We start from the raw sequence: 27,793 nt of genomic DNA, 5'->3' as shown, positions 1-27,793 counted from the left end.
GAACTATAAATGTAATTATTTATAAATATTTCGGATAACAGATATCCTTCATCAGTAAATATGATTGTGATGTTGAATGAATCATATATCAGTCTACTTAAATTAAACTATAACAATCTTGAAATTTATACAATAAAAAAGTCAAACCGAAAATCAGGTAAGACGCTTGCACAATTCTTAATATGTGTTAAACACGACATAGGTTATATGACTAATTACAGCAGAGAGTTCAAATATATGCTTTAAATAAAAATAATAATGTGCGATATGAACTAGCACAATTCTAAAGCTTTAACGGTGACGACAGTTATGATGTTACAAGAACGATTGCGTCAATAAGAATTCCAAATAAACAGCACTGAACGATCTAAATTTGTAAATATTTTAAATTTGACAACGGTAGAGTAGTTACAACAGAGTCTGCGTATTTAAACATCGCAAACAAACGGCCGTTAAAATATGATAATAAATTTTGACTAAGGTTAACTAGTTAAACGTGGCTTGGCACTTTTACATCCCTCAAAAAATTAAGCAATTTAAATTGGTATATTCAACAGATTTAAGAGATGAGTAAAGTAAAGAAATAGAAACAGAGACTGTAATAATAAGTAATATAACCCAAATGTGAAGCACTGCATGGAGTCGAACTACATCTTTTCATTTATCCCATTTGGTGCCAAAGTTGTTAATTTTCTTATCCAAAATCTTTCCCGAGTGAGTCTATCCTCCCTAGACCAAGCAGAGTTGTAGTCAATGATTGTAATGGTCAGTCGATTGAGATCTGCCTTAGTGTGGCCAGGGGATCTCAAATGTCGACTGAGAGGGAGGTCTGGCTTGCATTGGTAGTCGCTACGATGACCGTTCATTCGTTTGTGAAACGGCTGTTCTGACTCGCCAACATACTGTTTACCACATTTACACTGTAGGAGATACACAACATTTGTAGTCTTGCAATTAACATTGCAAAATATGGTGTATTCTGTACCAGTGGAGTGACTGTTAAAAGTCTGGTTAACCAGTATTTGTTTGCAAGTCAGACATCGTTTGTTCCCGCAACCCTTGCAATAGCCCACAGACGAAGAGCCTGCTTGAGAGGATAAATCAGCTCTCACCAGCAAGTCTTTAAGGCTTTTGGGCCTACGGAAAGCCAGTACAGGTGGCTCGGGAAAGATCTTGGATAGTTTAGGATGTTTTTCGATTTCTTTCCAATTTTCGCGGATTAGGTGAGATAAGTTGTCAATTTTGGATGGTAATTCAACACAAAAGGCACCCTCCTGTTGACCTTTTTGACTAGCTTTATATTGTAAAAGTTCATCTCGGCTGATGATGTTAGCACGAGAAAAACCTTTATCAATGTCTTTTCTTTTGTAGCCCCGATGTTTTAGGTGACCGCGAAGTTCTTGTAGTCGTTTTTTTGCAATATCGTTGGTGGAGAAAATCCTTTTTATTCGTATGGCCTGGCTGTAGGGAATGCTCTTGGTGCAATGTTTAGGGTGACAACTCAAAGGAGATAGATATTGATGTTTGTCTGTGGGCTTGCAATACAGATCTGTAAATATGTTTCCATCCTTCACTTGCGTTGTAGTGTCAAGAAATGTGATCTTAGAGTCAGAGATTTCATATGTGAATTTTATTGAGGGATGGGCATCGTTGGCATGTTGAATGAACAAATTTAGTTCTTGTTCAGTATTATCCCACTTCATGTCAATGTCATCGATAAATCGGAACCAAGAGAGGGGTTGATAAAGAGAAGAATTGAGAATTCTCTGTTCTAATTTCCCCATAAAAATATTGGCATAAGACGGGGCCATCTTTGTTCCCATTGCTGTTCCATTAACTTGGAGAAAGTGTTCACCATTGAATGTGAAGTTATTGCATTGTAATACCAAAATTAGAAGCTGGATGAGACATTCAGTGTTTAGGCGTTTATATATTTTATTTATTGTGTACATGTATCGTTACTCGTAACGATCCAGCGCCCTCGTGGGAAAAATCGTTGACTATTATTCAGACGTTTTATATATATATATATATATATATATATATAGGTTTGAACGTTGTTTTCAATTTAGACTTGTATATATATATATATATATATATATATATATATATATACAAGTCTAAATTGAAAAAAATATATACAAGTCTAAATTGAAAACAACGTTCAAACCTATGATTGCGTTGGATAAAAACCGCAATTTTTATACGTGTGCATGCAAAACAAATTTCTTGGTATATATATATATATATATAAAAAGTCTAAATTGAAAACGACGTTCAAACCTATGATTGCGTTGGATAAAAACCGCAATTTTTATACGTGTGCATGCAAAACAAATTTCTTGGTAGAGGGGTCTAAATACAGCACAAAGAACATTTTCCAAAAGACCAAATGAGTGAAAAAGTATATTTTAACAAAACGCATTTGACTAGCAGGTCGAACAACTGATGTTCTTAAACCCTGCTGACTGCCATTGGAGATTGCCAAATAAACGGATCACAAGATGTAACAAAACAGATCTTATTATTAAATTATTACCAAACAGAAAACAATAAATTTGCGGAAAAGATGGTATACCGCAAACATGAGGTGCAAAAATTTGTACACCATATCCGGATTTCGACAATTAATGTCTCTTCAGTGATGTTAGGAATCGAAACGGTATTTGGAAGGCCATATAATTTACCTCAATTTAGGATAGACTCTTGAATTTTGAAAGAGTCAAAATAGGATGAACGGATCATATAAACCCGAAGGCAAATATAATACAAGCCCAAACGAAAAAATATAAACAAGTCTTAATTGAAAACAACGTTCAAACCTATGATTGCGTTGGATAAAAACCGCAATTTTTCTACGTGTGCATGCAAAACAAATTTCTTGGTAGAGGGGTCTAAATACAGCACAAACAACATTTTCCAAAAGACCAAACGAGTGAAAAAGTATATTTTAACAAAACGCATTTGACTAGCAGATCGAACAACTGATGTTCTTAAACCCTGCTGACTGAATATATATATTTCTCTAATTCTTCGTCAATTTATCCCTTTCTGCACCAATTGTATAAAAAGAATTTAATCAACGTGTGGTTCGTTTGATCTCAGTTCTTCATTGGTTAAAATCCGATTATGACGTCGAATTTTCTTGCTTTCCACTGAATTTTCTATTGTGACGGCACGAAAAAAGGCGACCATGCCTGATGACGTCACATAGAAAGAACACATCTTTTTGCAGATCATTCGAAAAGAAGGAATAAATTTGCCTGCGTATTGTTTGAAAATCATTAGAGAAACAGATTCCACCACCAAATCTCGTGTAATACGATATTTATCCACTCTCGACAGTTAAATTTTAAATATTTAAAACGCTCGGCGAGCCTCGCGTTTTAAATTTGAAAATTTGATATATATATATATATATATATTTCTTTTCTATATATATATATTTCTTTTCTATCGTTTACCATTACATATTATTTTTGCAACGAACTAAGATGATGATTTATTTCATAATTGCGAAAACTTCCGGAGATGTATCCGTTAATGGTTAAAAGTTAGTGAGTCCTTACACGTCAACTATGGCGGAAGTGTCAGAAGACACAAGTTGGTAAATAACGAACTAATATATTAGTAAATTGGTTCATAAACAATTATATTTCATGTCATGAATCACGAAAAACAGTCAAGTTTCCCATTTATATCATCAGTTTGTAAAAACCACAGAGGGCGAAGGCATATGCAGTACAGAACTGTCTGCCAAAAGTGTATTGAACAGTTGAAGTGCTACTCAGATAATATAACGTCTGCTTAGGGTCTTTTTCGATTTTGATTTTAATAATTGCCTTGCAGCAAGGGATCGAAGAAAAAAGTAAATAAAAAAAAGTCCCCCGATGTGTCAAAAGTGTCTGGACTATCAAATTCATTGAGTTACTCAGTTACTGAGTTAGCACAAGCAGATCAAGCCATAATATTTTTGAAAAAAAATGTTATCAGTAGCAAGCTCTTATCTTTATCAGGTTAGAGATGGTAAACGGACAGAGAGTCACAGGACAAAAAGTCACAAATTTGAAAGGACAAAAAGTCACAAATAATTTGTTGACAATTGTTTGAATATATTCTGCCCGTCCGGTAAACCCGCCCACTCCCATTTGATTTACTTCCATATTGTCACTTCCGTGAATACTTCGTCTGCTATTTTATTCATAGGAACTGTATTTATCATCACTGTGTGTCAAATTTTAAAGAACAATCCTTTATTACGAAAATATCTAGTGATATATAATAACAGTCCCGAAGCTAACGATAATCATATCAATGCTTACAAAACTCATTTCTGACTTGAAATTTATTTTTTGGGGGATTATCTGGAATTCCTTTATAAGTGGTCTATTCATAGATCACCTTTTTCTTTCATAAATATGTGATAAACTGGCCCTCCATTCATATTTATTGTGCATGGGCGGATTTACCGGACAAACACATTTCCGATAAAACACGGATGACCCACTTGTTTTGTTGATTTTAAAAATTATTTCAGATATTTTTTGGGAAATGAGATAAACTACTCAAAATTGATTTGTCAGTGAAACGATTTAAATTGAATTTGATACAATTTGTATATAATTAAGCAGAAATACATACGATCAAAGCCTTATGTGGGCGGATTTACCGGACTGCATCATGTAAGAGAAAGATCTTGAAATTTTTTTTTTAAATAAGTGTTTTCTTATTCAAAGAAAAATAATCTCAAAACTGAATTGTGACTTTTTGTCCTGTGAATTTTTGTCCGTGACTTTTTGTCCTGTGACTTTCTGTCCTACATTTTGGAGACAACCCACCAAATGGGGAGCTATTCCCCAAATAAGTAGCAATCCCTCAATTGAGTAATCATTTGATAGTGCTAAAAATCAAAATTATCTTAGCTGTCAGTCTGTAGTCATTAAATAGTTCTTTTTGTCTGGTAACATGCTGACTGTAACCTGGTCATTTATTTAATTTTCTTTCACACATTATCCAAGTAAAATGTAGGCATTTTAATCATCTGATTCATAGAATTGTAACTTAAAAAGAGAAGTTTATCCCTTGAATTTCCACCAAAACCCTTGATGATATATCAGTGATAATTAATTGGGTCACATCTGTTGATAATTTGACATCTTTGAAAAGAAAATTCTTTACTTAAATAAAGTAGAAATTAATGATTAATTTCTACTTTATTTAAGTGAAGAATTAAATGATACAAATTTCAAGGACCTCACAAATAACTAGGATTGTCAGTTTTTGTGCCCAATGTTGGAGGTTCTCTCCCAGCACTCCAGCTTCCTCCACAAATGAAAACTAACCAATATGATAAAGCCAAAAGATTTGACAGTGGTGTTAAACACCAACAATCAATCAATCAATCCATATCCAACTAAGAAAGACATCACATGACTTTGTTGACGTTGCGGGCTGCCATTTTGTGTCATTTTGTCCCATATAAAATGCATAGGTGCTTCAATAAAGTTCAGTTTTCTCATTCATCTGACCCATTTTCTAACTTTTGCAACTATATCCTTGGTATTTGAACATAAATCTATGTTGGATCTGACAGTTTAATTTTTGATTAAATTACGTTCCTGGAGATTCGTAAAAATCATACTTTTTTTCACCATTTCCCTGTTGACTCAATGGTAAATCTAACGACCCCATGTCTTACTTGTACATCAAATTCACAAATTCAGTAAATAAAAGTAAAACTTTGCAACTCGATTGAGATTATTTAAACAAATATCTGGTGAAATATTCTACTTAAAACAGTTTAAATCGAGGGCAAATTACGTCCCACATTGAAGTGATTTTTTTCGAGATTTTTCAAAATGGCGGATGGGTTTGGAAGTGTCGCATGTATTCTTAAACATCTTGTATTTTTCATGCAGAATTTGTGCTGTTTCTGTTATTTTCTTCGTTGATATTTTGGTATGTTTGATTTCTTAATTTCTTGATAAAAAATAAATTATTTCAAGTGTGAAGTGAAAAAAATAGTTACCACTGAAATTTATAAGAAAATTTTTTTAAAGATTGTTTTCCCTTTTTTTCTGTATAATTTATCTTTATATAAAAAAATAATATATTCTTTTGAGAAAAAAAAACATTTTCGTCTCGAGAGAAAAAATCATGCACAACAATAGATAAATGCTCTGTACCAATTTAAGTTAATGTCCCTTTAAAGTTTCTATGACCAATATGACCAATATACGAATATCAGATTTAAGTTATAATGTTACGTAACAACAACTTGTCAGGTAATGTAAAGAAATCGTGTCAAACCAGAAGCCATCAGGTGACATTAACATCCTGTGTACACATGTTTCCAGAGTTTAGTGATAGTGATATACACAAGTTATCTAAAATGTACAAATATAATTCTCTTTCCCATGTACACTACCGAAAAAATGTATATCATAAAGAACTTTAAGAAAATGTGAACATTTTGAAAAATTCTTCGATAAGTTGATTTTTGCTTAAAAAAATAACCAAATATTAATGTTTCACGATAATCGTTTAAAAAAAAAATGCTCTAATTCAAATTTTATAGATAATAGATTTTTTTTTTATTTCATTGAAAATTAAACGAGACTTCATTGCATATGATTTTTGTTATTTATTTTTTTAATTCAATGTTTTAAGCAAAATCCAGTCATTAAAAAAAAATCAATATTTAAATTTTAACTTGTTTACAAAAATATGTCATTGCATACATTTCAACATTGTATACCCGCCAATATTTATCGACAGAGTTATCGGTCCTGAATAGGACTGATATAGTTGGGTATGCCCAAATAAACACGAAAAAGGCTTTAAAATTTAATGTTGAGATCAGTATTTTAGGAACTTGTATTTTTGAAGGAAAATCATCTGTGCCCTAAAAATATTAAGGACTATTTTCTAGTTATGATCATAATAAGAAAAGTTTTTGACTGCTTTTTAGGATAATAGATTTAGAGACAGCTTTGGTAGATGAGTGTGATTATGGAACATTGAGAAATATTTGTAAAAATAGACCAGTACCAGCACACCTTAGAGCTGAAGTTTGGCAGGTAAGTTTAATGCAAGATTTTATCTATTTCAAATACACTATGGCTGTTTAATTAAAACATACATGGGACTCAGGGAAGGCAACTTTGAACATGCCACTATGAGATGGTGTGAAGTATTATGTTGCACACGTATGTTTGAAATGTATGTAAAAAGTAAAATAACAAAAATACCGAATTCCAAGGAAAATTCAAAACGGAAAGTCCATTATAAAATGGCTAAATCAAAAGCTAAAACACAGTTAAATGAATCATATTCCTGACTTAGAACAGTCATTTCCTTATGTAGAAAATAGTGGATTAAACCTGTAAACTGTTTGGGTGTTTACCCAATTTTCAATGTCCCTAGGTGCAATGTATGTTTTAATGCAACAGCCCATATAAAGAATCAAAGATATTCCTGTTAAAATAATGCATCACACATGCTTTTTTTCGTATGTTTGCAAGAAGAAAATATTTTAGCTGAAATAGTCAAAATAAAATTTTGCTATTGATGCATATATCTCTTGTTACTCAATGTCAGGTCAAAATAAAATTCTTGTTAATTATTTATTTACAGCCCAGATTTTAAGCTTAATGAAGGTATAAAGGATAAAAATTTATTTTGTTTTACCAATAAGTAAATCTTAAGTATTCATTATAAATGAACAGACATGATAAAAAAAAAAGTTGCGTTTGAAAAGCAAACCCGACCAAGGGGAGGAAAAATAAGAAGGCCCAGGCTTGTCAGCGGGGAGAAACTCCAGGCCTCAGGTTGTCAAAGGGGAAGGTAGGTCTAAACGAACGTCCCCCAAAATATTTTGAATATATATATATTTTTATGGGAAGATACTTTGAACTCTTTAAGGAAAGAAAATCATGAATGTAAATTGTGTATCAAATTTCTAAACTGTTTTTTTTTTTTATATAAGATTTATTGATTTATTTTCTAGATATGTTTAGGTGTACATGGTAAAGGAGATTCTTTGGCAACATTTGATGGATTGTTTGACTTGAAAGAACAGGAACAGATACGACAGGATTGTAAATCACTTATAGGTACTTGTCTTATGGAAAGGTCTTTAGATTTTTTTTTCAAATTTGCTTTTTCAATAGTGCTTAAGGATGTACTTAGGTGAATTTAAAAAAATATAGAATTTAAAATTGATACTATAAGTCTGAAGAGCATTAGTTAAGGATCAAAATAAGCTAAAGATATTGATAGGTTATGGAGCTCCTTTTCGAGATATTTGATTTTTAAAATATGGCGGAAAAAGGCTGACTCAGACTTTTACCTTATATTTGCATTGGTATTATTTGGGTCTCAAATCGAAAGAAAAAAAATATAGAATTTGCTTAAATTTTGATAAATGAACTTTTATGAGATATTGAAGTCTTTTACATGAAAAGAAAAATGGTGTTATGGGGCAAAATATTTTACCCTGTATTGAAGGAAAAAAACCAAAGAGTTCAAACATCTGACACAAATTCCTAAACCTCACCTAAGTACATCCTTAAATTTGTGATTTCATCTTTTGCTCAAAGTAATTTGGTTTTCTTTTGAGTTTTTAAATTTGTAGTGTTCCTTATGCGCAAAATCCATGAAAATTGTATTCCACAAATATTAATGAATACACTGTATATTTTGTTCTTTTTCAGATAAATTTGGAAATGAAGATGAAGAAGATAAACTCACTCTTGTGAGTGACCTTGAAACAATTATTACCTTCTATAGCAAGTCCCGTAATGAAACTTACAAATCAGAATGTGATTGGCTAGGAGTCATTCAGCCTTTACTGGCATTGAAATTAAGCAGAGCAGAAATTTACAATTGTTTTTATGCCATTTTGAACAAATTTATTTCAAGGTGAGTGGATTCGTAAACATGTCCAAAATGTTTGTGCAATGCTTTTTGACTTGTTGAGGGCACTTACTTATGAAAAGCAAGGCCAGACCAGATTTTATTATTCCAAATTTTAGTCATTTCTGGTCAAACCAGTCTCAAACTTTTAAACCTAAACAAACATGACAAAAGATAAAAACAATTGCACATTTAAAGTCGCAAATTTACACAAATTCAGGTATAACCCGATAAGTTTATTTTTATCCTCTAGATTTCAGATTACAGGTCCAGTGAGTACAAAATATATATCATTTCTTACTCTGGAAACTTGGGTAGGGAGGAGTTGGGATTGGGAATAAAACTCAAAGTAAACATCAAATGGAACTTATGGGTTCAATTGAATTTCTAGGAAAGATGGATGATGGATGCAAGGAAAAAGGAACCTTTTAACCCATCATACATTTAGTTGATTGATAAGCCCTTATGTTGAGGATTGATTTTTGTTTGATTTTCTGATTGAATGTTTTTGAGAACCTTAATTCTGTAAGAAAAAAATTGAAAGGGATGTGATTTATGAATTTAAATGTGACCTTTTTCTAACATTAAAAAATCGTGATACAGTTCAAACTTTATAATGTATTATTTATTTTTATTTCAGAGATTGTGAAAAGAATGGAAAACCATTCCATTTATTTAGGTTACTACTACAGTATCATGACCCAGAACTGTCCTCATTTTTGGACACAAAAAGAATTACTCCTGATACTTATGCTCTACCCTGGGTAAGAAAATGTGGATTTATCCAAACATTCAGTTGACAAATAATATTATTCCCCTGTGTGTTAAATTTGATAGGTGAATGGCTATTTGATTGGTTGAGACTATCCCATGTTCAGACTTTGGCAAAACCAGGAAACCAAATATCCATGAAAATACAATGTCCATCAAACCACAAAAATTGGTATTCACGACAGTAAATGAATCCACTGATTTGAAGGGAAAACATGACGTTATTCTGTAGTTCATCAATCCATATATAAATTATTTTTTGTGTTACATTAATTTAACCTTTGTTCTGATTAATCAATAGGCAATTTTTTATCACAAAATGAGAAATGGGATATATTTATTTTTGTTTTTTTCTTTTTGAACTCATCATGTTTGAATGGATGAATAATTCACAGAAGACAGATAAAAACAGAGGAAAAAAGGTTTTATAACACACAGATATTTTTTTTGCTTACATTTACAACAGAATCAAGTTTAAAAATAGAAATGTACATATTTAATTTTCAGTTAAGAAGTTTATTTGCTTCCACCTGTACTTTACCTGTGATACAGAATATGTGGGATGTATATTTCCAACATGGAGATCCATTTCTGGCTTTCTTTATGGCGCTGGTCATTCTTGTTAATGCAAGGTTAGTATTGAAACACATATTAGTCAGCTTGTTTATCAAACCTTTATGACTTGCATACAATTTTTTTGTAGATCATGGAGGAATTGTAGTTTTTGGTTTTATTTTAGTTTCAGTTTACACAGAATGTATAAGCTCTGAAAAAAAAAATTAACATGGATAAAAGGAGAACTTTTTTAAAGTCAACATGGCTGAAATCTATTGGTGACTCCTTATTGGAGTTATTGCTCTTTAATGATGATTTTTACCATTTTTTTGCATATTTGCTTACCATAATATTTTGAAAACTATAATTGATAGATAGACATAATAATGTGGTTGATTGATGATTGATTAGTGTTTGGTTTTAAGGTGGTACCAAACACCTTGACTAAAATTAATTTGGCTCGTTTAATTTTCATAAAATTTTGACAAAATATTAACTTTGACCCTTTGACAAAAATATAAAATTTCAAAAAACTTGAAATACACTTTATCGGAAAAATTTCATTGGATATATATAGCAGTTTGACAAACACTGATATTGGTCATTGAGAAGCTTAATATTTCATTAACAATACAGCAGTTCCGGGATACGGTTTTTAGACGAATCTGTCATGTGACTTCCATCACCACATTACCAAAATGTAGGCAACGTCACTTCCAACACATGTTGAGCAAACAGGTGAAAAAGTTTGATTTTATACTGCACAAAATATTTGGGAAATTAAAATCTAATAAGATGGTCACCCTCCCTCAGTCGTACGGGAATCAAGATTACGTACTTATGGAACACAAATTATTTCTATACTACCTTACAGAATGACGATTATGAAAGTGCTGGAAACTTTTAATAGAGCAGGAATACAGGCGCGCCTTCTATCTGGTAAATGACGTCATAAAGGTGTGCAAAATTGACGATCTTTTCCGGTGAAAGACATGATTCCAGAAATGACGTATAGAACATGATTAAAACATTCAGCTGATTTTTAAAGAGTTATATCCCTGTAGTGTTATGTACCACCTTAATACATATATATGCTGAATCAGTCCTAAAAGGCTATATTATAGAGATTTAAAAAATATTGTTATTATTAGATTAAAAAATGCAGCAGAATGAACATCACATAAATTAAACCCACTTTAAATTTTTTGCTAGTTATATTACATGAATATATCTTGCATGATTGTTAGTATACAATGACTTACAATAATGAATGCATTTGTTCTATTTTGAAATATCAGTAAGTATTCAAAGACCAGGATTATTTAATGCAGAAATCTAATACCATACCAATAATAGGAAATCATTTGTACTTATTTATGGACTGATTACTGTAAATTCCAATATCAATGCAACAAAGGGCACTTGAATAACCATTGCAATAGATAAAACTAGCATTTTGATTTTTACCAGTATCGTTTTATTTCAACATGTACAGAAGAGAGGCGAAAGATGCCAAAGGGACATTCAAACTCATATAAGTCGAAAATAAACTGACAACGCCATGGCTAAAAAAGAAAATCCAACAGAAAAACAATAGTACACAAAACACAACATAGAAACCAAAAACTGATTAACATGAACCCCACCAAAAACTGGGTGTGATCTCAGGTGTTCCGGAAGGATAAGGGGATCCTGCTCCACATGTGGCACCCATCTTGTTGCTCATGTTAGTACAAACCCGGTAATTAGTATAATTGGGTAGGTCACATTCTGGGAAAGGGACAGGATTGTAGTTACGACATTTGGAACATATCAGCTATCATCTGTGAAATGGATATTCCATTACAGTCTAACTCATGATGGCGCCCGTAAAATTTACGAAGGGATGATTTCAACTTCACCACTTGGAACTCTTGATTTAACAGCTTCCTTGTGAGCAGCAACCCTCTATCAAGGAAATCATAATAGGAAATAAAATTATTAATTATTGTTGCTTCATTGTTGGTTGTCTAAGACTAACAAAAAAATAATGTTATATAAAAGTAAATATGTTGTTTTTTTCATTTTTAGAGACCAGCTTTTAGCTGGAGAACTTGATACCAAACAGGCCATCATAGGTATTTAAAGTATAAATTAAAGAAAATCATGAAGCAAAATAAGATAGCAATTCATTTTACTACATATTGTTGTAAATTCAGGATACTCTGGGTGTCAAATTTGTTTTAAGTTATTTCATGTGAAAAATGAAAAGTAACAAGAACGAAGAAAAAAAGTGTGGAAAGCTGATTTGCCGGACTGACAGATGGACAGACGGACGGACAGACGGACAGAGTGCAAAACCTAAAGTCCCCTTTGATTTCGTCGGTAGGGGAATAAAATGAAGAAACCCAGTATCATTTATTTCTACTCAATTGTTTTTTAACCAATTGAAATACTATTTCATCAAAATGAAAAGATTTTTTCATCTATTTGTAGAAGTGTTAACATCATTTCCATCAGGACTAGAAGCAGAGGACATTGAAGATTTCTGTTCCTTGTCACAGTACTATGCATCCAGAACACCACAGTCTTTCAGAAGAGTAAGTCTTATTAATACTTTAAGTGCCAATCTGCCTAAGAATCAGGCAGTGGTGAAACATGACAAACAAAAACCCACTCAGCTTTACATTAATTTGAGTTCAGAATGTATAATGGTGCATGAATATAACATTTGTTTCCTTTCCCAGTTCTGGTTATTCAAGATATAATTTGGTTGAAATGCACTAGAAATCAACAATTAAGGGGAGACAACTCCGTAATTTGCTATCATTCTAACCAAAATTTATCTAGATATATCTCGAAATACCAGACACGTAGAAACGAAAGACCTACCATTTCGAACTCAGGATGAGGGCACCTTCAAAATAGGGTTGTTAGGTTGGTTGGTTTTTTTTGGCCATGTTTTGATTTTTTTCTAAATTGCCTGATTCTTACAAAGACTGGCACTTTAAAAAAAAGAATAATGGGAATCGTCAAAAATAATGGACATGACAACAGACCATACAAATCACTAACATCTAACTCCTTAAAAAATAAATGTGCAAATAAGGACAAACAAAAACCAAACACATGGTCTGACTTGAAACATGCACAAAATGTGGTTAAACCAGTTTTCAGTGCACACAAATTGTCCTCTTTGCCTATCTAGACTATATTTAAAACACACAATAAAAACCTACACAGTGTAGCTATAAACAGGATGACATATAGCTTGAACAAGAAAATAAAAAAATGGCATATAATTTGGAAAGAAGGGTCAAAATTTTCTTGCTGTTAAGTTCACAAGACTTTTTTTTACCACTTAGCAACAATATGTGAAATTGGTTAATAACATATGAAATATGTTAAAAAGTTGTACAGAAATTAACTTATAGTTTGTATTTAATACCAAAACATCGGTTTTTAGTGATAATTGTTAGGTATTTTTCATCTACAATATATATGTTAAAAAATTGCTTAATTAACTAGTAGATTATAATGTATTGCCCTTCACACAATCTTGTTTTACATTATTTTTAAGAAATATTTGAAATACTGTTAAAGCAATTTAACTGGAAAAAGACCTGCATATAAACGGAACAGAGAGCATTTAACCATCCATCAAAAAGTTGACACGTTACTTAAAAGATTTATATACAGATCTAAATTTACTTTCTGTACAGATCTAAATTTACTTCTGTACAGATCTAAATTTACTTCTGTACAGATCTAGATTTACTTTCTGTACAGATTTAAATTTACTTTCTGTTGTAAAATGATTCTGGTATTTGGTTAGATGATGATGCAAAGAGAAAACATTTTGAAATTTGTAATGAGAAGGAAATCTGCTATAGTAAAACTACTGTCTAGAGAAAAATTCTCTTCTTTATATCTCCCACATGCACAATATCAATATTAACATAAAATGATAATATACTGTAAATTCAGAAATTATTGCGATGTTTTTATTATTGCGAAAAATGCTATGGTGTTATAATTGCAATAATTTAAACTTGCATTTTGAAATTTTTTATATGAATTAAACAGGATTTTTCTCAATATCGCAAAAATTAAAATCGCATTTTAGTCTAAAATGACAAAGTCGCAATAATAAATGCACGCAATAATTTCTGAATTTACAGTAATATGTAATGTAATGTACATATATCTTCTCATTGGCCTAGTCATGTTAAACTGAAAGTGAAAGTAGAAAAAAAGAATTTTTACTGACTAACAGAAAGATATCAAGTTAGTAAACATACAGCCTTATCCTTGACTATGATGACGTATTATTTTGTAATTGTAGGATTACCAGGGTCCATTGTTTGGTGTTAGTCTAGTCCCTGTTAGAGAAGAATTTGAAGTTAGTGTTACTCAGGCCCTCTGTTTACCTGTGTCAGTAGCAGAATTGTTACAAGCTTGCCAACCAGGATCAGTGAGTATTGTCCAAATACAGTCAAACCTGTGTAAACCCCGACCCTGAATAAGCCTGTTTCCTGTCCATTCTGGCCAAAAATTGAAGTCCCACTTTTTCCCCTTCAAAGTCTTTGTAAAAATACCCTTTGTAAACCGGACCCTGTGTATTCTGAATTCCAATCTAATTATGCAGTCCTAATACTTATAATTACATTATTTATTACCTGTCAAATCCGGTTTGTTTGATTAATTTAACATGATAACAGTATTGATGGAATCAAAGCATAATTGTTTATACAAGATCATTTTTAAGGATGATTAATTAGCAAGGTGTTAAACCATGAACTAACAGTAATGAGCTTTATTATTGAAACACTATTTAAGTATTAATTAAAATAAACTAAAAGAAACACCCAATATATCTCGGATAGAATTTACGTTGTTACTTTGATAAACTTTTCCAATCAGGGAGTAAGAAATTTACATCGTGTTTTCAAAATGCTTGCTTCCCTGTTGTGAACCCCGAAACCAATGACCCTGATAATGAAGAAGACCCAAATGATGATATTCCATTGTCGAGTTTATGGGTATGGTACATTGTACGACAATGTTTTGATCATCATGAAATTTTGTTTGATAAAATTCTTGCTTGTAAGTAAAACCAAACTAACGTTGAGCAATTCCAGCAATGCAAGGATTCTGATGTGAAATGAAAACAATAAACTCAAATTGAAAATGAAACTGACGAGTCGGAGACTGATGCTACCAAGGTCGATTTGACATACGAGGATATGTTAAAAAAAAGTTAAAAAAAAATTTTTTTAATTCGGAGGACAACCAATTTCTGAAATTTCTAAAGCCAATGCATACGAAAACTCAAAACAACGGTCGTGCGTAGTTAAATGGTGAAAAGGCAGGGATCACTTGTGATGTTCATGTCACAATATTTTCACACAAATCATGACATAACTTTTACTGAATAGATTATTACGATATTTGTATTTGTTATAAAAATAAGGAGATGTGGTATGATTGCCAATGAGACAACTATCCACCAAAGTTCAAATGAAGTTGCTGTAAGCAATTATAGGCCTTCAACAATGAGAAAAACCCATACTGTATGGTCCGCTATAAAAGGTTTAGTTTACAATTTACAATGAGACAGAACTTTTACATGCAAAATACCTGACGTCACAAATCAATAACTTCCTGTCAAAACGGAAACCTGAATGAACAGACCCACTGTCCAAACTGGTTTTTCATAGTCCCATAGCTGTCCAGTTTATATAGGTTTTACTGTACTATTCTCAAGTTGTTGAATTTTTTTAATTTTCAACATAAAATTACAATTTTAAATGATAGACAAATAAATTCATTTTATATCCAACCATTTTCAGATTGAATATTATCATTTATTCAGATTTCTAGCTTTCTTTGATAATTATGACCTCGGGAAATTCTGTTTAGGTCAAGGACAAAATTCCCCCAGAAAAAAGACCCCATTTCCTTACTACATTAAGAAATGTCATAAAGTATCTAAATTTTATACTGGTTCATTGGATTCAGTATATCTTCAAAAAATGGTAGGTATTCTACGTCTGCTACTCCTGAACTTCTGATTGGATTTCAATGAAACTTTCACAGAATCCCACTTATATACTGCCATTGTGCATTTTGTGTTACATTTTGACCTGAAAGATTTTTGGGGTTTTCCTATTGTAAACACCCATTTTGAAATATCTTATACAAATCGAAGAATGGGGCAAAGAGAATTGAGATTTTCAAATTGTGGGCTCTGTTTTCATGTTAAAACTTTGTAAACAATTTAAGACAGCGTAAAACAGTAAATCTTAATAATTACTTTTCTAGGGTGACGGAGTGAAGTATTTTGTAGTGGATTGTCGACCAGCAGAACAGTATAATAATGGCCATTTACCTACAGCATTCCACTTAGATGCGAACTTAGTATGTATAAACTTATTACACAATACATTACTATGGATTCATTATTATTCGTGTGATACCAATTTTCATGAGTACAGGTGAACCACAAATTCAAATTTTCAACAAAGAAAAAAATTTCCATTGGCTTGTATGTAGACTTAATTTTTCAAAAATCCACAAAAATTGGTACCAAGGAGAATATATGAATCCACAGTAAAATTGAGAATGGAAATGGGGAATGTGTCAAAGAGACAACAACCCGACCATAGAACAGACAACAGCAGAAGGTCACCAACAGGTCTTCAATGCAGCGAGAAATTCCTGCACCCGGAGGCATCCTTCAGCTGGCCCCTAAACAAATATATATACTAGTTCAGTGATAATGAACGCCATACTAAACTCCAAATTGTACACAAGAAACTAAAATTAAAAATAATACAAGACTAACAAAGGCTAGAGGCTCCTGACTTGGGACAGGCGCAAAAATGCGGCGGGGTTTAACATGTTTATGAGATCTCAACCCTCCCCCTATACCTCTAGCCAATGTAGAAAAGTAAACGCATAACAATACGCACATTAAAATTCAGTTCAAGAGAAGTCCGAGTCTGATGTCAGAAGAGGTAACCAAAGAAAATAAACAAAATGACAATGATACATAAATAACAACAGACTACTAGCAGTTAACTGACATGCCAGCTCCAGACTTCAATTAAACTGATTGAAAGATTATGTCTTCATCATATGAATATCAGGCACAATCCTTCCCGTTAGGGGTTTAGTATCATACCATCATAACATATATGAGAAGAACATAACCCGTGTCATGCCAACAACTGGTTTTTAAATAAATGTGTTTAGTTCCGATGCAAAGACCATATAAGTGAATCAATATTAACGCCAAAATATGCAATCTTTAATGACCTGACAACAGTATCGTAACTATATCCCTTCTTAATAAGTCTATTTAAAGGTTTTGTTAGCTTCAGAGGTGAATACTGACATTTTTGTGCTTTATAAAGAATATTTCCATAAAAAATTGGATGTGAAATACCTGAACGTATAAGAAGTCTGCATGTTGAGCTATATTTACGAATGATGTCCTTATACCGATGATAAAATTTAGTAAATGTTTTGACTAGTTTGTGATATCGAAATAACTTGATTTGTGATGCTTTATATTGTAGAACATTGGAGTATTATTTAATTATTTTGCATTGGATTATATTCTTAAGATTATAATATTTTACCAACTTGGTGGTTATCTTAAAGTGTACTTGTCATATTGATGCCTTTTATAGATGACTCAATGTTATGGGTTTTACTCAATATTGAAGGCCGAAGGTTGACCTATTATTATTTTTATATTGCTCTAATATAACCAACAATACCAATGTTTGTGCATATGACATGTCTTCATCAGGCATGTTCAAGATCGAAAGTTTGGGAAGCCAGACACATTTATCATTTAGATTGAGCCTAAACAAAACAGCTTAAATCTGGCCTGTCATGAAATACAGGTATTAGCTTCTTGATGTTATACAGCCACTAAATAATCCCTGTTTTAATGCATTTTGCTGCTATGAGGAAGAATTGCTATTTGAATAATCTTAATCAAGTATTCTTGAGATCTAAAGTTTGGGAAGACAGATACATGTTTCATTTGAGCGGCAAAGATCGTGAAACAGGTATTTGCTTCTTGTTGTTGTACAGCCGCTCAATAATCCCTGTTTTAATGCATTTTGCTGCTATGTGGAAGAAATGTTTCTTGAATAATCTTAATCAAGTTTTCTTGAGATCTAAAGTTTGAGAAGACAGATACATGTTTCTTTTGAGCGGCAAGGATCTTGAAACAGGAATTTGCTTCTTGATATTATACAGTTGCTTAATAATGCACTGTTTTAATGCACTGCTTTAATGCACTTTGCTGCTATGTGAGTTAAGGATGATTCCTTTATCTTACAGATGTTACAGAATCCAATGGAATTTAATACTGCTGTACAGGCATTGTTAGCTGCTCAACAACAAAGCATTAATGCTGGTAGGTATGGTGGCGAAAAATATATTGATAAAAGCAATCTACTCTTGATTTTATTATTTTCTTGGATATCAATTTTCATGGATTGAGTTCAAATTGTATTTTCATGGATATTTCAAAGTCTGTATGCAAGCCTATAGATAATGTGTACTTTGTTGAGCATTTAAATTCGGGGTTTACCTATACCCATGAAAATTCGTATCCCACGAATAAGAAAATCAACAGTTTTCTGTAGCTTATGATTACTGACCAATTATGGATATATAAAATGTGTTGGTTTTTTTTGTTAAATCAGTCTCTTCAAAATACTGTAAATTCAGAAATTATTGCGTGCATTTATTATTGCTATTTTTGAAGAATGGCCTAAAATGCAAGGTTAATTATTGCGATTTCAGGAATAAATGCATACAGATATAAGTATAATATATCAAAATGTTCTTATTATTGTAATTGTCATCCACTCACATTAATTGCATTAATAAAAACTTCACAACAATTTCTGAATTTAAATTAATAAAAACAATGCAAAAATTTATGAATTTACTGTAGTATAAACCTCCATAACATTACTGGATAATTTTTGCCGAATGTGCTGTCCAGTGCTTCAATATTTATACTATTTAATTTTATTAAAGGATCCATATCAGGAGGTGAACACTTATGTTTTATTGGTAGTGGCCGTGAAGAGGAGGACCAATATGTTTACATGGTTATAGCCAACTTTTTACAAAAACATTACCAGTTCATCAGCTTTGCCAAGGGAGGTTACTCAGGTATTACATTTTTAAGTAATGACATGCAAGTTTAAATTTCACCTCTGATTCTAGTTTAGAATCTCTTGACTGTGCATTTAAGTAATAATTGCTTAAACTGACAAAATTGTTTCGTTGAGGCATTACAGACATATAGTTATTTAGGTATAAAAAATCTTCCAGGAAATGATTTTTACAGCAAGATTGATGTTATAAACATATTGACTAAGGCTGTCATATAAATGTAGAATCTTTGCTTAAAAGAAAAATATATTTGATATAAAAAAAAATGGGCAAGGGGAGTAACTCTTCTTTGTAAAAAGTACAAGACTGAAAGAAAATCCTATTATGTTTATTTGATAATGGACTGGTATGAATTAGTTAAATAGAAATGACAATACAAAGTATCAAAATATCAGCATGCATCATTTTGACTAATGAGCATTTGAAAATTTACTGAGATATGGGGTCATGAGATTACTAAAAATTAGGTGTCAGCTGTTTTTTGTATTATTCTTCATTCATTTTCATGATAAACTTACACAAAGGAAGCACATGTCAAATTTTTGTGATCCTTTCATACTTTTCACAGTATAGTCTTTTTTCCTATAAACTGGTTATTAGCTAGAAAATATCAATCTTTATATTTATTAATTTACTTTTTATTTTGTTTCAGCTGTTCATCAGTTAATGAAGGACAGATTGAGCGACGGATTAACAAACCATAATTCTAAACATTGTATAATATGCAATCCTGAGGCAGCTTCTAGTGATTTAGAAAGTGGAGAAGATTTCCGTCCATCTTCTAAGGTATTTGTTTTTTATGCCCCCGCCGTAGCGGTGGGGTCATTAAGTTTTACCCTTGTCCGTCTGTACGTACGTACGTACATCCGTACGTACGTCCCAAAATTGGTTTCCGTTCTCTTACTTAAGTTTGCCTCAACCAAATGTTATGAAACTTATACACAATGCTTATTACCACTAAACACAGATCAAGTTTGAATTTTGGTGGTGTCACTTTAACCGTTCTAGAGTTATGCCCCTTTACAAATGGAAAAATTGCAAAATTTTTAGTTTCCGTTCTGTTACTTGAGTTTGCCTCAACCAAATGTTATGAAACTCATACACAATGCTTATTACCAGAGTTCGCGAAAACTTATTTTGACCCGTCGGTCATGGGACCGACAAAGCATGATTATTTGTCAGTCCTACAAAATTTAAGCCAGTCCTACAAAATCTCTCAATTTTATCCTGAAAAAAAATTGATAACATATTTTATCGAAAAATAACTTTATTAATATTAGTTTTATTCTTCGCACCCACAGGCAAATTAACAATGAAAGACCAGTTCAGGTCTTCTGATTGTTCTTATTTAAAGTCATCTTCACTATCCATTTCATCATCTGAATCACTTTCTCGGCTGTTACAGTATTTGTTTGCTCCATTGTAGGGTTCAATCGCCGATTGTTTGCCAGGGATGGCTCTATGGACAAATTAAGTAGGCCACGTGTAGATCGCCGCTTTGGTTTGTTTATAATAAATCCGTAAACCAGTACCGGAAATTGGCAGCGGATACATCTGATAACCGATGTAAACACTTATTGGAAACAGTTGCGGTACATCTAATAACCGATGTAAAAAAGTGCCGAAATATGCACTACAACGGCCGTTTTTACATCGGTCATTGGGACCGGCACTAGCCTTCAAAATACTGGTCCGAGCCTCATTTTGACCGACAGGACCGACAGGACCGACCATTTTCGTGAACTCTGTATTACCACAAAACACAGATCAAGTTTGAATTTTGGTGGCGTCACTTTCAACGTTCTAGTTTTGGAATGCTTTACCAGTCATCTTACATATGTTAATTATAGCATGTATGAAATAAGGAGAAGTAGGGTTTATATCAATGAGAAAATTGACCCAAAAACATGCGATAACCAAAAACAGTCATCCAGAGGTCAGAGGTCAATGGACAAACATCAGTATGACATTTTTTAATTCCTTTTAAAAGTTGTGAATAAACTCAACCGAGATGAACAAAAATTTGACACGAGTACAATATTCTAAAAGACACAAACTTAAAGAGACATCTATAACCTCTGAAGGGTATATTATAAGTTATATATTTTCATATCTGAGATAACAAATTTATCCCTGATCTTAGTCTGAATTGGGTGATTTTTTTGGAAATTCCGGCACAAAGTGTTACATGAAAGCAACTTTTTTTTTATTATTTGAAAAAAGTCTTATTGAAATCTGGAAATTTGACATATTTTTTACTGGGTGTAGAACCCTACAGGTAGTCAAATATAAGATGTTTTTCATTCAGAGACAGAAACTAGAATAAATCAAATCTGGGACTCAATGTCGTGAGTGTTACTTGATAGACGGCATGACGTCAAAGTGGGTTATTTGCATAACTAGGGCATTAGTCCCATTCATTGACAGCATGGTAGCCAAGTGACGCATTTACTAAAATGAATGCCAAGGATCGGCATAATATGATAAATTGTTAGTGGATTACATATTTAATTACAGACATCATGGATTATCACTGTGACCAAACACGGAACTAAGGAAAATGCTTGTGAAGTTCTCCGGGGATAATGGGTAGTAACACCTAGGTATATGGGTTAAAAACACCTGGGGCTATGGGTTTTTTAACGACTTGTCATTGGCCAATCAAAATCTGAAAAATATACTAAGCTGGGGATAAAAAAACATGTCAGTACTCAATCCAATATGTAGTTTAGATTTCCATCTCATTTTTAAGATTCATATATATTTTTAGGTATATATACAAGTATATTTAAATATACATTAATCTTATATTCCAGAATAAGGATGAGTCAGAATCATTATTTGGAAAATTGTCTGGAGCTGTCAAGAGTAAATCAGCGGAAATGAAACAAAAATTGACTGACTATATCAAAAATGAAAACCAACAAGTTGAAAGGTATATTTGTATACTAAAGATTCAGTTATTCTTATAGGTACCAATTTCCTTGGATTGGGTTAAAATGTGCTTCATAAATACTTGTTTTTGTGTATGAAGCAATTTCTGTAGAAATTTTTGTAATTTGCTGAACACTTATATCCATGGTTAACCTTTAACCTTGAAATAAAAAGAAAATTATACTCCAACAAATAATAATGAATCCATGTTACTCTATAGCCATTATTTGTATGTTCCCAGAAATATAGATTTGTATTTTATTTAATAAGAGCAAGAAATAAAAGTTTAAAATGTTTTTTGAACTGAAGTTTGATAAGCTAGGATAAAATTCTTTCCAATATTTTTTAGCCGTATCCTATTCAGGAAAAAGTTGTTCCTCCATGATAGCAGTTCACTGTACATAGTTTTGTAGATTTCAGGAAATTGACACACCTGTTCTTTGAAATAATACAATAAGAAAGAAAAAAAGTTCTCCAGAGCCTACAGTACTGTATGATATGCACCCCATCTACCTATTGTATGTCTTGGGTAAAAAGTGTGTATAATACACACCCTAATACGGTATTAATTTGATTGACCAAAAAATTTGAAAATCTGTGATATGCTTTTGTATTTACAGACATGTGAGTAATACAGATCGAGTGGGTAAAAGATACAGAAACATGGATAATGTATTCTCTATAGGTGATGATGAAGATGGTCAGTATACAGCATTCTATTTCTTTTTGATATTAAATAGTAATGACTTGCTTGAATAAAACAATTTTATACATGACAAACATTGAGTTAATCATTGAATACCAAGTGCAGATTTGCTGACTAAATGATATACCCTTTTTATGATTGTTACAAATGTGATCATTTAAGCGTCTTAGTGACCATTTAGAAACTGATTTTTAACATTACAAAACATTTATAACTGCTATCTGGTTCATTGCAGTTAAATAATGCTTTTTTTAAAGAGAAGATGATTTAGAAATGAAGAGAAGTATTAAGTTATAGCTGTTCCACAATTAAATGCATAGGAAACATGGAAGGCACTTTTTTAAGACACAAGACCTCCAATAAGATAAAAAATTTCATTTTACTTATAATTCTTACAAAATAAGGAAAATGGAACCATCCATATTTAATTAATTTGAGTACCTCCCATCCCACCCACCCTATAAATTTTGGAACAGCACTTTCAGGTTTAGAAAGATCATTCAAGAATGGAATTAAAAATGGAAAGTCTTCGCTAATGCAGCCATGAAATACATCGATTTTTATATTCGCTTGATAATGATTTTGACTTTGTAGTCTTCAAAATGTATTAATAAAGCAGTTATTGTTTTTTTGTTTAAGCAGAGGAGTTACCTAATTCTTCTGATGAAGATTCAAAAGAGAAAGTGAGCTTGGATACATGGTTAAAGAAACCAGATATACTATACTCTTGTAAATGTAATGCTGTCGGATCAAATGGTTTTATGTTCCCAAGGTATGGCTTTTATTTACAATAACGTTAACCTACCAATTTTACTGCACCAGATACGCATTTCGACAATAAATCTCTCTTCAGTGATGTTCGAAGCCAAAATACTTGAAAATCTAAAAGATCTGTATTCAATCACTGGCAAAGAACACATGTAAGTATGTACCTATTTGAATAAAAACAAAAAAACAAAAACAAAATAAAACGATAATAATAAGGATATGTGGTGTGATCTGCTAAAGAGACCAAATGACATAGATGTTAACAACTATGGTGTACTATATGGCCTTCAACTAGATTGTATTTCGATCTTTTAAAACTTTTGAACTGAAGATGGAATGGTTCAGATCAAACTGCTAGAATAGAGCAATGCTAACAATTTTTATAACAGGCAAGAGCTATCAATGTTTCAACTATCACCTGTGAAGGTTGGAATAGATTTTACTAGATTTTTGAAGAATTACAATATACACATAGTTTTTACAATAGACAGACAATGAAATGTACAAAATGTTTAGGATATGGCAGTTATCTTTGAAACTTACATCTAATTATTATTAGGAATAAATACCAGTTTGTTTGTTATACTTTTGCAACAATATTCCATAGTGTGTACATGTAAGGTGTTACTTCAAAAACATAGGAATGTCCTTTACCGTCAAGCTCAAACGGTCATTTTCGCCTACCGTTAGTGTCATATTGGTTAAAATTTTATCGTGATTCGTCAGAGGTCTCAAATAATTATCTGTTACCGTTATTTTTAGAAAAAATTTAATGTGATTCATCAAAATCAGTCGATTTTTTTATCGTCATAAAGAAAATGTACATTTTATCGTCATGCACCAAAAATTAATGTTAACGTCATTTGGCAAGATTTTTTACCCCTATTCATCATGAAGGTATCCCCCATTACGACCCTCGTATATAGTCACAAAATCAGTATTTTGATATGACAATGACATGAATTAGTTTAATAAGTGTCAGACATTATATTTGTTATATTTTTTTTTCAGTTATATTCTAGTAACAGACAATCATATGTATATTTTACGTGAAATTCCAATAAGAAAAGGGATGGCACATATCCAGTCTCGAAGGGCATTGGGAAGTATTGTGAAAATAACATCTAAAAAACGCCATCCTGAGTTGATAACATTTAAATATGGTTCTTTAGAGGATGATTCCGTTGAAGTGACTGATATGGACAGATTCTTAATTCCAAATGCCGGAGAAGCTACTAAAAGGATTAAACAACAAATAGTTAAAGTTTTAGATGCGTTAGACAGATAATTCATATGTGATAGTTGTTCGTGAGGATACCATTAACATAAATGCTGAATACGAAGAGATTATAACAATGATTGATTTTAATTGGTGATTGCTGTCAAAAACCCTGAGCCTCACCATGACATAAGCAGCTTGTTGCATATTTTCAGACAAAATCGTAATAATTAAGCAATTAATAATAAAGTTAAGGCTCATTTGGCCAGGTTTAATCTTTGTAAGGCATTCTGATGTGTGGGTGGGCAGATAAATATAAGATACTGTTTATAAAAGTGAAATGGAATTTTTAAGGATAAGAATAAGTATTAAAAGGCATTTGATTTGAAAAGCTGCATTTATTATAGAGAGATTTATTAGAAAGCCAGATATAAAGAGTGAGAGAAAAGAATGAAATTCAATGCAAGATTGTAGATACAATCAGTTTTATGAGTGTGAATATAAAAATAAGGAGATGTGGTATGATTGCCAATGAGACAACTATCCACCAAAGTTCAAATACAGTGGATGTAAGCAATAAATGTCTCTTCAGTGATGCTCAAGGACAAACTATTCGAAAATTAAAGTATTAAATATTAAAATGATATTAATTTACTGGATTCATTATTATTTACAAGGTACTTATTTTCCAGGATTTCATGGAAATTGGTGAATTAAAATGTTAGATACAAAATACAGATTTCCTATAGGTTTGATTGCAGAATTTGTCAGAACCATGAAATCCTGTTTCCATAAAAATAAGAACCCATGAAAATGAATGAATCTTCAGTAGTTTGATTGTTCCACTTTGAATTTGGAGCAGGAATTTTTTTTTTCTTTTATAAAAATCAGTTAAAGAAAGCAGTAATACAAAATGCCACCTGGCCAAATAAGTCTTTGATTCTTGTGATTGTAAAGTGTTGATGTGTTCAATAGATTGATTTTAGATTAGCAATAGTAAGGGCTTCTTTATACCTGGTAAGCAACGTTGTGCAATATTCATAAAATCATCTCAAAAGAGCTAATCCGATTTAAAAAACAACATACCATAGAAAATTTTATAGTGTATGCATAATTTTACTCCAGAATTATATTGCCACATTGGCTGTGTTTTTTTTTTTTACAGTATAACAGACACTTAAGTGTACAGAAATTGTCATTTTCTATATGTTTATTTGCACTTGTTGTCATATTTTTTTTCCTTCAAAGTAGAAGACACCATAGTTTCTCCTTAGTTTTCCAAATCAATTGAGTTATTTGACTAATCAATATTATAATATAAATTGAATTAAAAATTAAGTATTTACAATGCCTTTAAATGCTGTATATTTTCTTATCCCCTTATTGGTTGTTTCTGTTTTGTCCTACACGTGTACCCATTGCTGATAAAAACATGACTTTTCATTTAATTAAAGATGATTCAAACTCATTTAAGTTTGCAAAAGTTATTATTTCATATTTTATGAAAATGATGAGAATTTGTTTGCATCATAAAAATATTGCAGACGCTCACAGTCATGTATGGCTTGTAACATCAGAATTTCGCCAAATAGAAGAAACTTGGAAAAAAATAGGTGCACACAAAACATGAATATGCACAAAACTCAGCCTACTATTATTATGACAGAAAATTTGATTAAATTTAATTAATTTTACTTCCATCAATATTGCATGATGGTAATTATTGTATAAATAAGCCCTTACATTATATATTCAGAGTGTGATATGTAAGAATGAAAAACTTCTAAGCCCAGTTATATTCTGTTATAAATGTTTATGACCATGAAGATGTGAGCAAATGATAAAAAAAATTATTCAGATTTATTGATATCGTTCAGAAAAGTTATCATTTAGTCAATTTCGAACAAAAAATACGATATCGCTGCATGTTTTACAAGAATTGTTCAGTACTACTACCTGTGACTCATAGTCTTAAATATGTTTGCTGCTTACATTTTCAACTGTTCCTTTTAGAGTGTGGCCCCTCTAGCTTTAGCATGAACAATGTATTTAAAAAATTACCACCAGCAACCCAGTTATTGACAAATTAAAAAAAAAATCTTTAACATGTTAAAAATACACTTATGAAATTCTTGCTCCTCATACAGCTCAAAATTCATTTCTTCCCATACATTTCATATGAAAAATCTAGAAATATATTTCTATTGCCAAAAATTCTACTTTTTCAAATGCTTGTCACTCAAAACAAGCACATAAACCTATCTGTATTTTCTAAAATATTGATGTATTTTTCTTTTTTTTTTTAAAAGACTTCTTTGTATGGAGATGTTGTTTAGCTTCCAAAATCATCATAAATGTTATGGAGCCTATTTTGTTTTATTGGTATGGCATGTTTATTTTATTTAAAAAAAAATATAAATTTGTTTATTTTAAGTGTTCCAGAATCAAAATTATATATACATGAGACTGTTGATATATGTATAGTTTGACAGTAGCTATTTCTGGTCTTTGATATATGTATAGTTTGACAGTAGCTATTTCTGGTCTTTGAAAAAAACCTACTTTATGATTCCAAAATACAAAATTCAAATGAAATGAGTGACATGTCTGCTTTCAAGATAAGTGTTTGCTTAAAAAATTAAACATTTTGTTTAAATACTAGTACATATTTGATTTATAATAACATTTAAAGAAATAGTTGTGTTAGATACAGCTGCCCTTTTTCTACAGGACAT

At 31.6% G+C, this 27,793-nt stretch overlaps 1 protein-coding gene across 1 annotated transcript; it reads left to right on the top strand.

Annotated features, from left to right (window-relative positions):
• Nucleotides 1-3,572: 3,572 nt before the first annotated feature.
• Nucleotides 3,573-27,570, top strand: LOC127702999 (TBC1 domain family member 23-like). Its single transcript, XM_052207370.1, has 17 exons — nt 3,573-3,607; nt 6,971-7,079; nt 8,009-8,114; nt 8,715-8,922; nt 9,557-9,680; nt 10,195-10,319; nt 12,313-12,359; nt 12,718-12,821; nt 14,567-14,695; nt 16,546-16,641; nt 18,583-18,658; nt 19,291-19,428; nt 20,084-20,217; nt 22,248-22,366; nt 22,986-23,065; nt 23,714-23,843; nt 24,851-27,570. Exons 1-17 carry the CDS (start codon nt 3,579-3,581, stop codon nt 25,125-25,127), a joined length of 2,031 nt encoding a protein of 676 aa, XP_052063330.1. The 5' UTR covers nt 3,573-3,578; the 3' UTR covers nt 25,128-27,570.
• The last annotated feature ends 223 nt before the right edge of the window (nt 27,571-27,793 follow it).

The sequence above is a fragment of the Mytilus californianus genome, unplaced genomic scaffold (assembly GCF_021869535.1).
Source record: "Mytilus californianus isolate M0D057914Y unplaced genomic scaffold, xbMytCali1.0.p SCAF_5, whole genome shotgun sequence".
NCBI classification, from domain to species: Eukaryota; Metazoa; Mollusca; class Bivalvia; order Mytilida; family Mytilidae; genus Mytilus; species Mytilus californianus.
This window is presented reverse-complemented; position numbering and strand designations above follow the sequence as displayed.

What these genes read in the sequence shown, in the direction of transcription:
- LOC127702999 (XM_052207370.1), top strand. Translation starts at nt 3,579, where the DNA reads ATGGCGGAAGTGTCAGAAGACACAAGTTG. An exon ending in AAGCTTGCCAACCAGGATCA is followed by an intron (nt 14,696 to 16,545) that starts GTGAGTATTGTC and finishes TTACTTTTCTAG; the next exon opens with GGTGACGGAGTGAAGTATTT. An exon ending in ATTTCCGTCCATCTTCTAAG is followed by an intron (nt 20,218 to 22,247) that starts GTATTTGTTTTT and finishes CTTATATTCCAG; the next exon opens with AATAAGGATGAGTCAGAATC.